A 13,821-nucleotide genomic window follows, 5' to 3' on the forward strand; every position below is an offset into this window, starting at 1 on the left:
CCCTTTACCCAATGATATAAAGAGCAGTTGTATGTCTTGCTCAAAACAATTTCTATTCAAGATGGGCCTTTTACAGTACTACTGTTCTGGTTCTTCAAAATGAACCTCACATTATTATCTTTCAGAGAAAATGATTTTTTAATGGAAATAATTAAAGGCAGTTGTTGTCATCTTCCAAGTTAAACATTAAACTCTAAAAATAAAAAAAAATACACAATATTTTCATTGCATATGCAGGGTAAGGGATAGGGGATTATCATAGTAACCCTGTACCTGGAATAATATACATTTCGGGCAGTTCAACTGACTTCCACCAAAGAAGAAAGTTTCTAGGTAAAATTGAATTAATAAGCAGTCACATTTTCATCCCAGTCAAGGGAGATGACGGCGTTAGTTTTTTGCAGGGCAGTATGACTGTTTACTCTTAGACCGCACCTGGTCACCCATTCGGTACTACCCAGGTTCATAGTAATTCTTAAAATAAGTCAGTAAGTATGGTCTTGTAAGTCAACGAGCGACAGGTCAACAGTGATGCATGGAGTTGGTATGATCATGACATTGCCTGAAGATGATCAGCTAACAATTGTCACTTTCTTTAAGTTTTCACTTTTATAGCGACAAAGTGGCTCCAGAGAAATTGCATCTACATTTTTAATAGAATTCTTTGTAGCAAGCAAAAAAAAAAAAAAATCACAAGTGCTTTTTCATTATTAGAGAAAAATTCAAAAATCAAAATTTTGGATTTCAAGTAAAACAAATGGTATCTACTTGATTGTCATGTTGCAATAATTAACATATTCAAAAATTATGAAAAATGATGAGGTAGAAAATGAATTATTAATGAAAAATATTTTTGAAGAAAATTAGTGAAAATTGAAAGTTTTGCTAAAAAAAAAAAGATAAATAAATAAACAGAAGTGATTATAATGTAACAGGGGAGGTTGTTATTTTCTGAAAATTTAGAAAATCTTGTGCCAATTTCAAACTGAATTACTTCCCTTGTTTTTTATGTTACATATCCCCAATAAATATGATGGAGCGTTTTTTTTTTTTTTGATAAAGCTTGAAAATGCTTGTTTTATGTAATAATGTAGTAATATTTAACTAATTGTGATATTACACTTAAGTAAATAACATTGCTTTTAGTTGAAATTTATATAAAATGAGTATATATTTTTATTTATTTTTTTTTTAATGAAAATTGATTTCTTTCAATTTCTGAATTTCGCTCTAATAACAAAGAAGCATTAAATTGTATTTATGCAGTTTAAAAATAAAAAAAAATAAGATGAAAGTTAAAACTTCTGGACAATGTTAGGTTGGTCATCTTGTTAAATATGTTTGAATACAGATGCCCAATAATCTTTTATTCTTTTTGCAGGATCCTAATAATGTTGTGTTTGTTATGGATGCTTCCATTGGTCAAGCTTGTGAAGCTCAGGTAAGGGATTTTTTTTTTAATTCTATCTTTTATTTTTTTTAATTTTTTAATTTTTTTTTATTTATTTATTTTTTTTGACAACTGATAGTTCAATACATTTTTAATCTGACCAAAATCATGAGAGGGCACTTGATAATCTCTCGCTGCTGTGAAACTGGTTTATTGGACATCCAGCAGATAGCTTTGTGTGTTCTGCGCAATCAGTTTGTTTACTTACACCGCACCTGTTGGTGGTAATCCTCATTTATTTGAAGGTTACCTGTATATCTATAAAGTTGATTTTTTTTTTCTCACTCTGACATTGATATTAAAAACCTACTTTTTCTACTTAAAAATAATTAAAACAAACTTAATATACTCAGTCATGAATATGCAAGCAACTACATGAAAATGAACTAATTTATATACTCCTTTTAAAAAACGAGCGTTAATTGATTACTTAGTCATTTTTTTATGGTTTCTTATTAGATGATTTGCTTCATTTAACTAATATGCTTGATAGAATTTAAAATAAAAACGTTTTAGCACATATATACATATGTATATATATATCTATAAAAGTGAACGTGTCTGTCTGTCTGTCTGTGTACATTTCCCTACGCAATAACTCTGTCAATTTTTAGTCTATAGACTCGAAATTTGAAATACCGGGTACTGAGATTTGGGAAAATCGATGTGACGGGTGTCAGCCAGAAATTTGGCTGTTAAGGGGTCAAATTTCAACGATTTGACCTTTAAGAACTCTACCAAACTCCTCCGACAATTTTGGGTCTAGACACTTGAAATTTTAGATATAGGTTCCTTGAACATGGATCTAACTTAATAAAGTGATTTGAGCCCGAAACAATAAATTTTAAGGGGTCATAATAGGGGTCAAAGTTTTAAAAAATTAACCATTTTTTTTGTTTTTTTGCTTTTTTTGCACAGCATACACCTCCAAACACCCGAGCAACGCCAGGCACCCCTGCTAGTATATATATATATATATATATATATATATCATAATTTAGTAATTTAAATTTTATGATGTGAAACGCTTAAATTTCAAATCTAGAATTTTTATTATATGCAAGACAAAGAATACATTTCAATAAATATATTTCCTTAACCTATAGGTTTTCGATATTTATCTATCTCCTCAGAGGAAAAAATATTAGCAAATATTATAAATGGTTTATACCTAATTTGCTAAATGCAATAAACATAGAAAATCATAATTAAAAGTTTTTAAATCATAGAGTAAGGGAAATTAGATATTGGTTCAAAATGAAAAGGATATTGAACTTCATATTCAGATTGTATGGTAAATCCTAAAGTGAGTTTTTGGTAGCAGGGAGGTAAACGGATCCAATGCGTATCATAATTCTTCCAAGGCACAAGGTAACAATCCGAAGTAGGCATGATTCCTTGGTTTCTCCTTTGGTTAGATGAGATACCCGGTAAATATTTTGTGTGTATATATATATATATATATATATATATATATAGTAATCCACATACAGTACTGTTTCGCTGTTTCACAGCTCATCAGTGCAGCTAGACAGGCAACTACCTCAAGCCAGGATTGAAACCCGACCGTTTGTATGACATTATATATATATATATATAATTATAAGATTCTGGACCTTGTTTACTTTCTTGCATCTTGTCTTCGACGAGCGAGCGATTCCATCTTTTAGGCTATGGAATGATGGTAAAAAGTTGTATGTTTTGATTTCCATTCTGTCCGATGGGACCCATGTCATATATATATATATATATATATATATATATATATATATATATATATAGTAGTCAATAAAAAAAGAAAATGATGATATAAAACTATATAATAATATATATAGATTTATTCAATAAGGTTATACATCAATTTGGGGTGTAGGGTAATTGAAAACTCTTTATCCCATGGTATTTCGAAGCCTAATGCTTCTCCTCAGAAGAGAAGATGCTAGGTAACATAATAGGAATGCGACATAATTACATTAGTCAGTTAATGTACTTTCTAACTTCCGACATAGTGCAACCGGAAGTGGTGACAAGGGAAATTAGTTATCAGTTTTTATTGTTTTTCAGTATTTCTGTTGAAAAGCAATTTATGTAAATAAAATAGAAGAAAAGGACATAATTAAAAAATATACAATAAAAATTACAAAAGTATACAAATAAAAATAACATAATTAGTCTTTCTTTGCACTTTTAATAACGAAATTAAATAAAAAGTTTTTATTTTATTTGAAATTTTATAAGAAATATGTTTATGAAATTATAAAAATGATTTTTTTTTTATTTGAAAAATAAAAAAGACTAATGTTATTTTTAATTTTTTTTAATTTTGTATAATTTTCTGATAGTGTCCTTTTCTTATATTTTATTCTAATAAATCTCTTCACAATAGAAATACTGAAGAACAATAAAAGTGAAGGAACTAATTTGCCTTGTAATCGCTTCCGGTGTCGCTATGTTAGGAATTAAGAAGTGCGTAAGCTGACTATAAGCGTTATTTTGCTGAAATTTTGCTTTAATTAGGACTTCAATAATTCAAGTTGCAGCTATGGCATTAAACATAAACATTGATCTATTTTCATCAAATAAAAACTTGAATCACATTTAATGCTTCTTTATGTTTCTAGCAATCCTTTGTGGTTTTAGAAACCTGATAGGTTCATAGATAGTATGTTGTTTAATTATGTTAGTGTGTTGTTGAATTCTTAGTGTGTTGCTGAATTCTTATTATTTACTGTGTTGTTGAATTCTTATTATAAACTTTCTTAGGTTTCAGCTTAAGATAAAAGTATAGTATCTGTTCTTTCCTTTGTTGGAAAAATGGAAATCTTTTTAAATGGGAAGAGGGCGAAAGTTTAAAGATATAGAGAGATTTAAAAAAAAATATGTTACACATACTTTAACATTTCTATTTTGTTGTTCATGCCCCTGGGCAACGCTAGGTAACCATGCTTGTACTAAACATTGCAAGCTGTTAAAAAAATTGATTTTTATTTTTTTATAGTCTGCAAAGATGTATAATGCAGAGAAGTTTTTTCTTTTTCTTCTGGTGCAAGAATTTTAATACATATACAAGAAAAATTGCTCGTTTAAATGCTTATGATAAAATCCTGATGAGATCTCATGCCAAGTTTCTTGTTCTTTTTTTTTTTTCTAGGCTCGTGCCTTCAAAGAAAAAGTAGACATTGGTTCTGTGATCATCACCAAACTTGATGGTCATGCAAAAGGTGGTGGTGCCCTTAGTGCGTAAGTTATAGCGTGTATTACATCATTCTGTTTTATTTAACAAAAAAGACTTTTTGTGTGTGTGTGTGTATGAGAGAAAAATAAATATAGATATAATAAAATAGAAAAAAGGTTTTTTAATATGAATGTCAATACACACACAAAAAAAATTATAGGAGTATGTATAGACATATATATATATATTAATACGAGAGTGTGTGTGTGTATGTATTATTCTGTGTGTTATGCTTACATTTTTTCTTCAAAGTGATTGTTGTTTGTTATGACCTTCCATTTCTTGTAATAAATAATTTTATCAAGAATTCTTCATAAGTTTTGGTTTTCGGTTTCGATTATAGCTGATGGCACACGAGTGATCGATTTTTTTTTTTATAAATGATTTTACCAAGAATTCTTTGTAAGTTTTGGTTTCGGTTTCAATTCAAGCTGATGCACCCAAGTCATATGGATGTTTTTTTATTTTTGAAATCACAACTTTATAATATATAAAAATTGATAGAAAGTTGACTCTATAATATATATACGAAATCTGCATAAATTAAAATATCATATTTAAGCATATTTTACAACTGGGCTATGCTGGGTGTCCCTGCTAGCTTAGATAAATATTTTTGCAGTTTTAACAAAAGAGCTACAATAATATCAGGGCATCTCCATTTATGCTTAACATCCACAGAATGCAATCATCAATATATTACATATGAAAGAGTCCGCTGTGGAATTTCCACAGGTCCTGCTAGTATATATTACTAGCGGTATGCACCCAGCGTTATCCAGACATCTTTTTACTTTCATTTTACTTTGGCTCATTTGATATCCTCCCTTTTAGTCTTTTCTCTTTATTTATTGTAATAATTACATGGGTGGCATTTCTTTACGTCACCTCATCAAATTGATTTTTTTTTTTTTTTTCTGAACACCAAACCAAAACAGATCTTTTTCTTTTTCTAGCGTGGCTGCCACAAAAAGTCCTGTTATTTTTATTGGTACTGGAGAACACATTGACGACTTTGAACCGTTTAAAGTACAGCCATTTGTCAGCAAACTTTTAGGAATGGGAGACATCGAGGGCCTCATCGACAGAGTCAATGAATTGAAATTGGATGATAATGAAGAACTCATGAAGAAATTGAAACAAGGTATGAAAGAAAAAAATGGAGTTCATTTTTGAGGAAGTTTTTTTTTTTTTATATTTTTTATTTTTTTTGTGTGAGCTTGTTTTCAGTGGTGGAGATTTCCTTTTCTAAAATCTCAAAATAAGAAAATGACTTAATGTTTCAAAAAAAAAAAATGTTTAAAAGATCTGTAAAAAAAACTTTTACTTTTTGATTCTTTCTACCTCTCTCTATCTCATTTTTACTGTTTTTTTTGGCACTTGTACAGTTTAGTTAAGACATAAAAAAAATGAAAATATCGAAAAAAGGTTATATTGTACGTATCCGTTTTGAACTGAAGATCTCGGAAAAACACGTTCTTATGAGAACGCGTAGAAGTCAGCCATTGTGAAATTTTCTGAAGCTGAACAACAGGCCACAGGGAGATAACTCAATGTAAAACGCCGCCACTACTTCTCTGTCTTTTATTACTAGCTTTTCTTCCTAAAAATCGAACCTTTTGCTCGGTATCATAACAAATTGTTTTTTCACTGTAAAAAAAAACAAAAAAACTACTTGATGAAATTAAGTGAAATTTTTTTTCGGAGAACTTTGTTTCATAACGAATACGTATAATATAACCTTTTTTTCGATATTTTCATTTTTTAATGTCTTGACTAAAGTGTACAAGTACTTTTTTTTTTTTTTTTTTCTTACAAGAATTCTTGCAAGAATAAATTTATGTTCCAGTTTTATTGAGACGAGAATTGATAAATTGTATTATTCAGATTATTCGGACCACTACTCTTCATTTTGGTTTTATTTCCACAATTTTTTCAGCAAATATGATCTCCGACCTTCTTCAGTTGTATTTTTTTAAACTTAGGAATCTTTTGTATTATTTGGATTCATTGGACTACTCTTCTCATCTTGAGTGTGATTTTCACGTTTCGGTCGATGTAACCTCCGACCTTCAAGTGTATCGTGTTGAACTCGAGAATATGGATGGAATTTCGAGCGGAACCCTTTATTTACTTCACGGGAGTAGCGTGCTCTTGTTCCGTCAGCTATGACTGGATAGAGGTCCTAAGTATTTCGTAGTTGTATTTTTACGATCTCAGAAACCTCATATCAATTGGGAATCTTTGTTTTGCACTATTTTAGATGAGGATAGATTTTCAAATGAGAAAATGCCTTCACTTTTTGGAAACGTTTACAAGATTTTCATTTTTACCTTTTTCCTCTCCCTGCTTTCTTCTTCACACACTTTATCAACCTTCCCCTCCTTTTTTTTTTTTTTGGTATTTGGATAGCAAAAAAATCCTTTTAAGTAAAACACTATTATGCGATTACCTGTCATGTCGAAATAGTAAAAAAAAAAAAAACAGAAGAAAATCCAGATATTATGGAAAAATGATTGAATAGAAAAATAATTACAAGAAAAAATAAAATTTATCAAAATTTTATTGCTTTTGCTGCTAGTTTCATATGACAAACTAACTTACCTCCCTTTGTTTTCACTTAACTTTTGCTATTTTAAATTAGAAAATAGATTAATAATGTAAAGATTTTTTTATTTCTTGTAAAAAATAAATAGTTTTAGCTGATCTCCTATTCAATCATTTTTCGTAATGTTTAGAATTTTTATTAATTATACAACAGTGATTTTTAAAATATTTTTTTTATACTGAATTCTTACAGGAATAAATTTATGTCTCAGAATTTTTGAGATAAGGATTGATAATTTGGATTGTTCAGACTACTATTCTCATCTTGGTTCTTATTTTCATTGTGATTTTACTAATGAGTCACCACTTATCGGGGCCTAAAAGACACTCGAAGATAAGGGTTAATGACATGGATTGACTGTTGAATGATGATGAATAGTATGAGATGATTGAAAATATCTACACGACTTAAAACAACGGCCCATCCAGTAAACAGTAATTCTTCTCCCTTATCAGAAACATCAATACAAAATGGCCAAAAAATTGCATTTATTAACCAGGTTGAGTAATTTAACAAAGTAATTATAAAAAAAAAAATTCATAAATCAATCAAAATGTTTAAATTTCATGTTATAAGAACATTTAATTAGCATTAATTCCAATTTTTAGGTTTGCCCTAATTATAATAAAAGATGAACAAAATGAAACTTTACTAAAATAAAACGAATGAAACATATTTTGTACAATTTTTGCTACAAAAGTTTGACCCCCCCCTCCTCACCAAGTCTGTCCTTGCTACGCCCTTGCCTTCAGCAGTCACCAGCAAATTTAGTTATTCTCTCTCTGATCAGAGGAAGATATTCGTAGAGTTCCTGCTTTCATAGACGCACTTTACTTACACGTCTTAATTGGTATATGTAATAACTTGGATGTCATTTTATAAACGTTATTTGAAGGACAAGTAAAATTTGTTGGTTGAAGAATACTGCCTTATTTTGTTTTTAATTCTTCAATAGCTTAAATCATCATATCTATCATTCTGCTTTTTGCAGGTCAGTTTACATTGCGAGACATGTATGAACAGTTTCAAAACATTATGAAAATGGGGCCATTTGGACAGATTATGGTAAATATAATTTTTTTCTTTCTTTCTTTTTTTTTTTTTGTTTTAAAAACTTATTGCTCAACTTATGACTTTTCATGATGTCAATTTTCTTTTGGTTTTGTTTCTTAGGGTATGATTCCAGGTTTTGGAAGTGATTTTATGAGCAAAGGCAGTGAACAGGAATCAATGGCTCGTTTAAAGAAACTTATGACCATTATGGACAGTATGAACGATCAGGGTGAGTATAACATGTTAGCATTTGTGTTGTACAGCGGATGTATATATAAATCATATAACTAAACCAAGTGTACATATATATATATATATATATATATATATATATATATACATACACACACACACACATACACACCATAGTTTCTCTTTAAATGCTGTATCGTCTAGTTTGTGTATATATGTATTCCATAATTAAATGTATAATGTTCATGTATAAATGTTGTCAAATAAGTCTATGTAAAATAGCAACTGTCTATATAAACGTATTCATAATAATGGTTAATGTTCATATTGGATGTATGTGCAGTATTCATGTTAATAAATATGTTATATTGCAGTGTGTACAGACACCAAACTTGTCTATTGAAATGTATGTATAATATTGTTCAATGTTGTCATTTCATGTGTGTGTGTAACACATTCAACATATCTTTTGTCTGTGCGACACACAGACAAAAGGAAATGTACCTTATTTTATTGTTCCTTTCTCTGGCGGTTGGCACTTGAAACTGTGAAAAAAAAGACATCTTCATCTGAAGGAACACCATGATGTTATATTTTTATATTTATTTCCTGTATTCCCTCTGTGTTTTTACCATGTCTCTCTAGATTCTTACATCTTGCTATATGTGGCCTATATGCTTCTGTCGATGTAAAAATGAAGACTAATCACCGATCCCTGGTAATCGACTTCTCTCCCGAACTGGAAAACTCTAGATATAACTAAAACGTTTCTGTTTATGTCACCCTTACGTAAAAAGATCAATTCTTTGTTTTTGTTAACCTATTTTGTATGCAGGGTCAACTTTGTTAAATGTAAATATTCAAACTGGTTTTAAAACTATTTGTATTGTAACAGTTGAGGCGCTCCGTGCAAGAGAAGCAAAGCCACCAGTGGCTCAAATATCTATTTTCTATGGTATTTCGTTCTGTCATCTATGTTGTCGAACTTTGAGCAGTGATTACTCAAAACCTGCTTTTGGCATCTTTGCCTGTCTGGCACGGAGCACTTCAATTTATTGCAACATTTCTACTTACTAAATTCCAAAGTTCTTTACTTATTGTACAACTTATTTTCTGACATTCCTTTTACTTATAAAATATTTGCGATTATATCATTGTTACAGAATTTCTTTCTTTCATACCTACTAGTTAACATATCTGTGTCTTTCCATTTGAAGGGCCCTAATCTGTAAAATTTGTTTCTGATGTAGGTGTTTGTTTGAAAAATAATTCTTGCAATGAATAGGTGATTTTTCGGATGAGTAGCTCACTAGATTTTGTTGTTCAGAAAAAAAAAAAAAATTAATTTCTTTGCAAATACTGCTCAGAATATTTTTCACATGAAAGCCATCTTTATTTTCTGAAGCAAATGTCAATCAGATATAAGCCATATTTTACTATCAGCAGCAAATTTCAAGATTATTACAGATTAGCAATACTAATGCATTCCCTAACTTCCAGTGTGTCTGCTACTGGAAGTGGGGACAAGGCAAATCAGTTCTTTCCCTTTTTTTCTCTCATGCCTATATCTGTTCATGTACTCTTTTTTTTATTGTTTTTTTTTTAAGTGCTAGTATATATATATATATATATATATATATATATATATATAAAAATTTAAAAATTTTAAAACTTTTAAATTATAAATCACATTACTTAATATATATATATATATATATATATAAAATATAAAGCTGAATGTCTGTGTGTGTCACGAATAGGCTCTTATATGGTTGACTATTTTAAAAAACTGATTACATATAATGATAGAAGATGGATCGAGACACAGGAATGGATGTGTTTGATCTGGCATAATGATGATTCATTAAAATTGTGGGGTCTGCGTTCGCGCCTGGTCCACAAAGTATGGAAATAAAAAATTTAAAAATGTTTTTACTATAGATTTACATAAGAATTCTTTGATAAGTATGTTTTAACTTAAATAGGGATGGTATAGTAAAATTGTGGGGTCTGCGTTCGCACCTGGCCTCCATAGAATGGAAATAGGCACAAACTTTAATAAAGACTTTTCATATCTATCTGTGTAAGTATACTTTTATAATTATATTTCAGTTTGAAGAAATATGGTATAATAAAATTATGGGGTGTTCATTCGCACCTGACCTCCATAGAATGGAAATATGTCACAAAGTTTAACAAGGTTTTTTAATATAGATTCACAGAATATTGTGATAAGTGTTTCAGTGTGAACAGGTATGGTATAATAAATTATGTGGTTTATCTATTTTATTTTTACTTTCATCATAGTTTGCTTTGGTTTTGATATCCCCAAATTCAACCCAAATTTACAACCCTTCCTTTTCATAACCTATCATACTTTTATAAATCAGAGTCCATTTTCTGTAGGCTGTTTTTGAACCCAGTCAACGGCGAGTACTTTTGCTAGTATATATATATATATATATATAATTCAAACACTACTGTGTTTGAATATATGGTTAAATTGCAGTTTTAGTCATTTAGAACTGTTTAAAACTTCACTGCTCACTCATTTTTCGACCAGATTTCAAACAATTATTACAGTTTATAGATCATCTAATCAGCTATATTGTGAAAATTTTTTTTCAATTTTCATTCAGTAAAAAACAGAAGTTATGATGAATTTGCTGGCGTTCAAAATTGTAAAAATTTGTAAGTAGGTGAGTGACGTTTTTTATGACTGGTTTCCATAGCATAGTGTTGCTACTAATTCACCGCTCTCACGAAAAGAGAAGTAACAAGTGAAACAGAGAGAATAAAAGCAGACAAGTGTCGTACATTGTTTTACATATGTGTATGTTATGTTTATGGGGGCAAAAAAATAAAACTGAAATTAAACAAAGAACAAGTGAATTTACTGGAAGCCTAGAAAAATCATGGATTACAATAGAAAAATGCGAGCATGAAAGTAATATGGTTAAGCTTAAACATGGAAAAGAAAAGGACAAGATATTCTAATAAAAAATATAATGAATTTATAACTTAAAATATTGCAGCATTAAGAATTTAAAAAAAAATTCAATTTATAACATTATATAATCAATTCTTATGCTGCAATATTTTAAGTTATAAATTTATATTTTTTACTAGAATATCTTGTCCTTTTCTTTTCCATGTTTAAGCTTAACCATACGACTTTTCATACTCGCATTTTTCTATTGTTATATATATATATATGATATGTAATATAAAAAATTGATTTGAGTCTATTCAAAACAGCAGATCTTGCACAAAGGGTTTCATATCCGTTCAGATAGTTTTTACTACAATATTAAATATTTAAAGAGATGAGTATATTTTAATTATTGTTGTATATGCATATAGACCTGCACGCATACTTTTTTTAGTCTTGACATTTTTGTCGAAATCTAGCATCTGCATCTATAAAAAAATGTTTTTTTTTATATTAGAGTTGGACAGTTTGGAAGGTGAGCGACTGTTTGCAAGACAGCCTTCTCGTTGCCAAAGAGTTGCTCGTGGTGCCGGTGTTTCTGTACGAGAAGTTAGCGAATTATTACAACAGTACAAGAAGTTTGCCCAGATGGTCAAAAAGATGGGAGGAATCAAGGGACTCTTCAAAGGTAATGTTTCTACCTGCTTGCTTCTGTATTTTGTATGATGAATAAGCAAGTTTTGTTGGTATTGGTTTCTTGATTTATTTTAGAATCGGGTACTTTCACAGAAGGGATCACATAAAGGTTATCAACTCTCCTCAACTTCACCCCCATGGACCTGACAATGTAGTATTATTGGATGTGGTTGTGTAAAAATAGTGTTAAAAATAGAAATTTCCATATGAAGTTATATAGTAAAACCCTGGGATACGGCATTAATCCGTTTTGTGGTTGGGATCGTAAGGTAAAATTGGCGTATGGTGGGGCCTAAACAAAATTGCTGTATGGTGGAGCCTAAACAAAATTTTATTCAATACATATTAAAAATTAGTAACAAAATACAGTACAGAATATAATACACATGTATATAATCAAATAACATTATAAATAACACCGTAAAGCGGGGCAAATACTGTAATCAAGGACCAAGAAAGATATCCTATTACACATCTTAACCTGAAAAAAAACCGTATCCTAGGGCCACCATATACTGAGATTCTACTGTATTAAGTAAGAAGGAATTTTCCATTAGGGGGTAAAGTTAGGCTGATGTGTACTGGAAGATAGGTTATGGGAGGAAGTATGTGGCAGAGAAGTGAGATTAATCCTGCCTCTGGGATGTTTGACATCAATGTGAACAGATGTCTGTTTTTGAAATGCTTCCATTATGCGCATATTGTCTGCTGGAGACAAGTTTAAACTAAAGCTTCAAAACTGATTTGCTTTTCTTCAGCTTGGTATTGTCCTACAACTGGAAGTGGATTGAAATACACTCTGGTTTATCACAGTGGAAGCAGCACAAGTGCACATGAGAATCACGCAATGTCGTCATTGGAATTGGATCACCGTTGAAATGCTGGAAATTCCGGAGAGCAACAAGAAATGTGGTTGTACCATGGTTCCATGCTTTCCGATGACAAGTTTCTCAGACAAAATCCAAACGAATCTTAATGCACCCTAACTGGCTTTTGCCAACAAGATGAAAAAAAAAAAATGGTGCAGCATGCAGAAACTCTGTGAAATGGTAAAACAAGCAAGAAGAAACGGGAGTGTCAGCGAGACACTTTTATGCTCAGTTGTTATTCCTAATATGATTGAACATCTTGTCTGGTGGAAAGAACACTTCAGTGAGCTGCTTAATCGTCTGCCTCCAATCCTGAAAGTTGATACTAAGCCAGTTAAAGAGTATAACTGCAACGCACTCTCGTCAATGTTAGAAGTGCAGCAGGTTCTGCGTCAGTTGCATAACAACAAGGCTCCTAACAAGGATAGGATTTCTGCAGAAGTATGCAAGACCATGCGGTGGGGGGGGGGGTTATATTCTGCATGCATGCATTATGTCTTCAACGTAATATCTGTGACTGAAACCATCCCTGATGATTGGAGCACAAAAATCCTCCTAAATTACAGCAATATCAACCTTGTCGAGGTGATGATGAAAGTATTTGCAGTTTTCACTCGGAAAGAACTTGTGTCGACCAAATTTTCAATCTTTGTCATATGCTCGAACTGCGCTGAGCTCATCAATAGACTACTGTCTGATGCTTTGTTGATTTTGTGATTGTCTTCAACTCTGTTGCCAGAGCATCTCTCTGTCGCATCATGCAGGCAGATATTCCCACAAAGCTTT

The 13,821-nt window shown here is 30.7% G+C and overlaps 1 protein-coding gene across 1 annotated transcript in view; it reads left to right on the forward strand.

Moving 5' to 3' along the window:
* The window catches only part of LOC145260421 (signal recognition particle subunit SRP54-like), a 52,247-nt gene that overhangs the window by 36,068 nt on the left and 2,358 nt on the right, over positions 1 to 13,821 (forward strand). The window contains exons 8-13 of the mRNA XM_080118406.1: positions 1,382 to 1,441; positions 4,602 to 4,690; positions 5,642 to 5,829; positions 8,285 to 8,358; positions 8,467 to 8,575; positions 11,988 to 12,158. Of these exons, the coding sequence (XP_079974532.1) occupies positions 1,382 to 1,441; positions 4,602 to 4,690; positions 5,642 to 5,829; positions 8,285 to 8,358; positions 8,467 to 8,575; positions 11,988 to 12,158 (691 nt within the window). The remainder of the gene's footprint in view (positions 1 to 1,381; positions 1,442 to 4,601; positions 4,691 to 5,641; positions 5,830 to 8,284; positions 8,359 to 8,466; positions 8,576 to 11,987; positions 12,159 to 13,821) is intronic.

Source organism: Euprymna scolopes, chromosome 36, assembly GCF_053919585.1.
Source record: "Euprymna scolopes isolate OS-2025 chromosome 36, ASM5391958v1, whole genome shotgun sequence".
Taxonomy (NCBI): Eukaryota; Metazoa; Mollusca; class Cephalopoda; order Sepiida; family Sepiolidae; genus Euprymna; species Euprymna scolopes.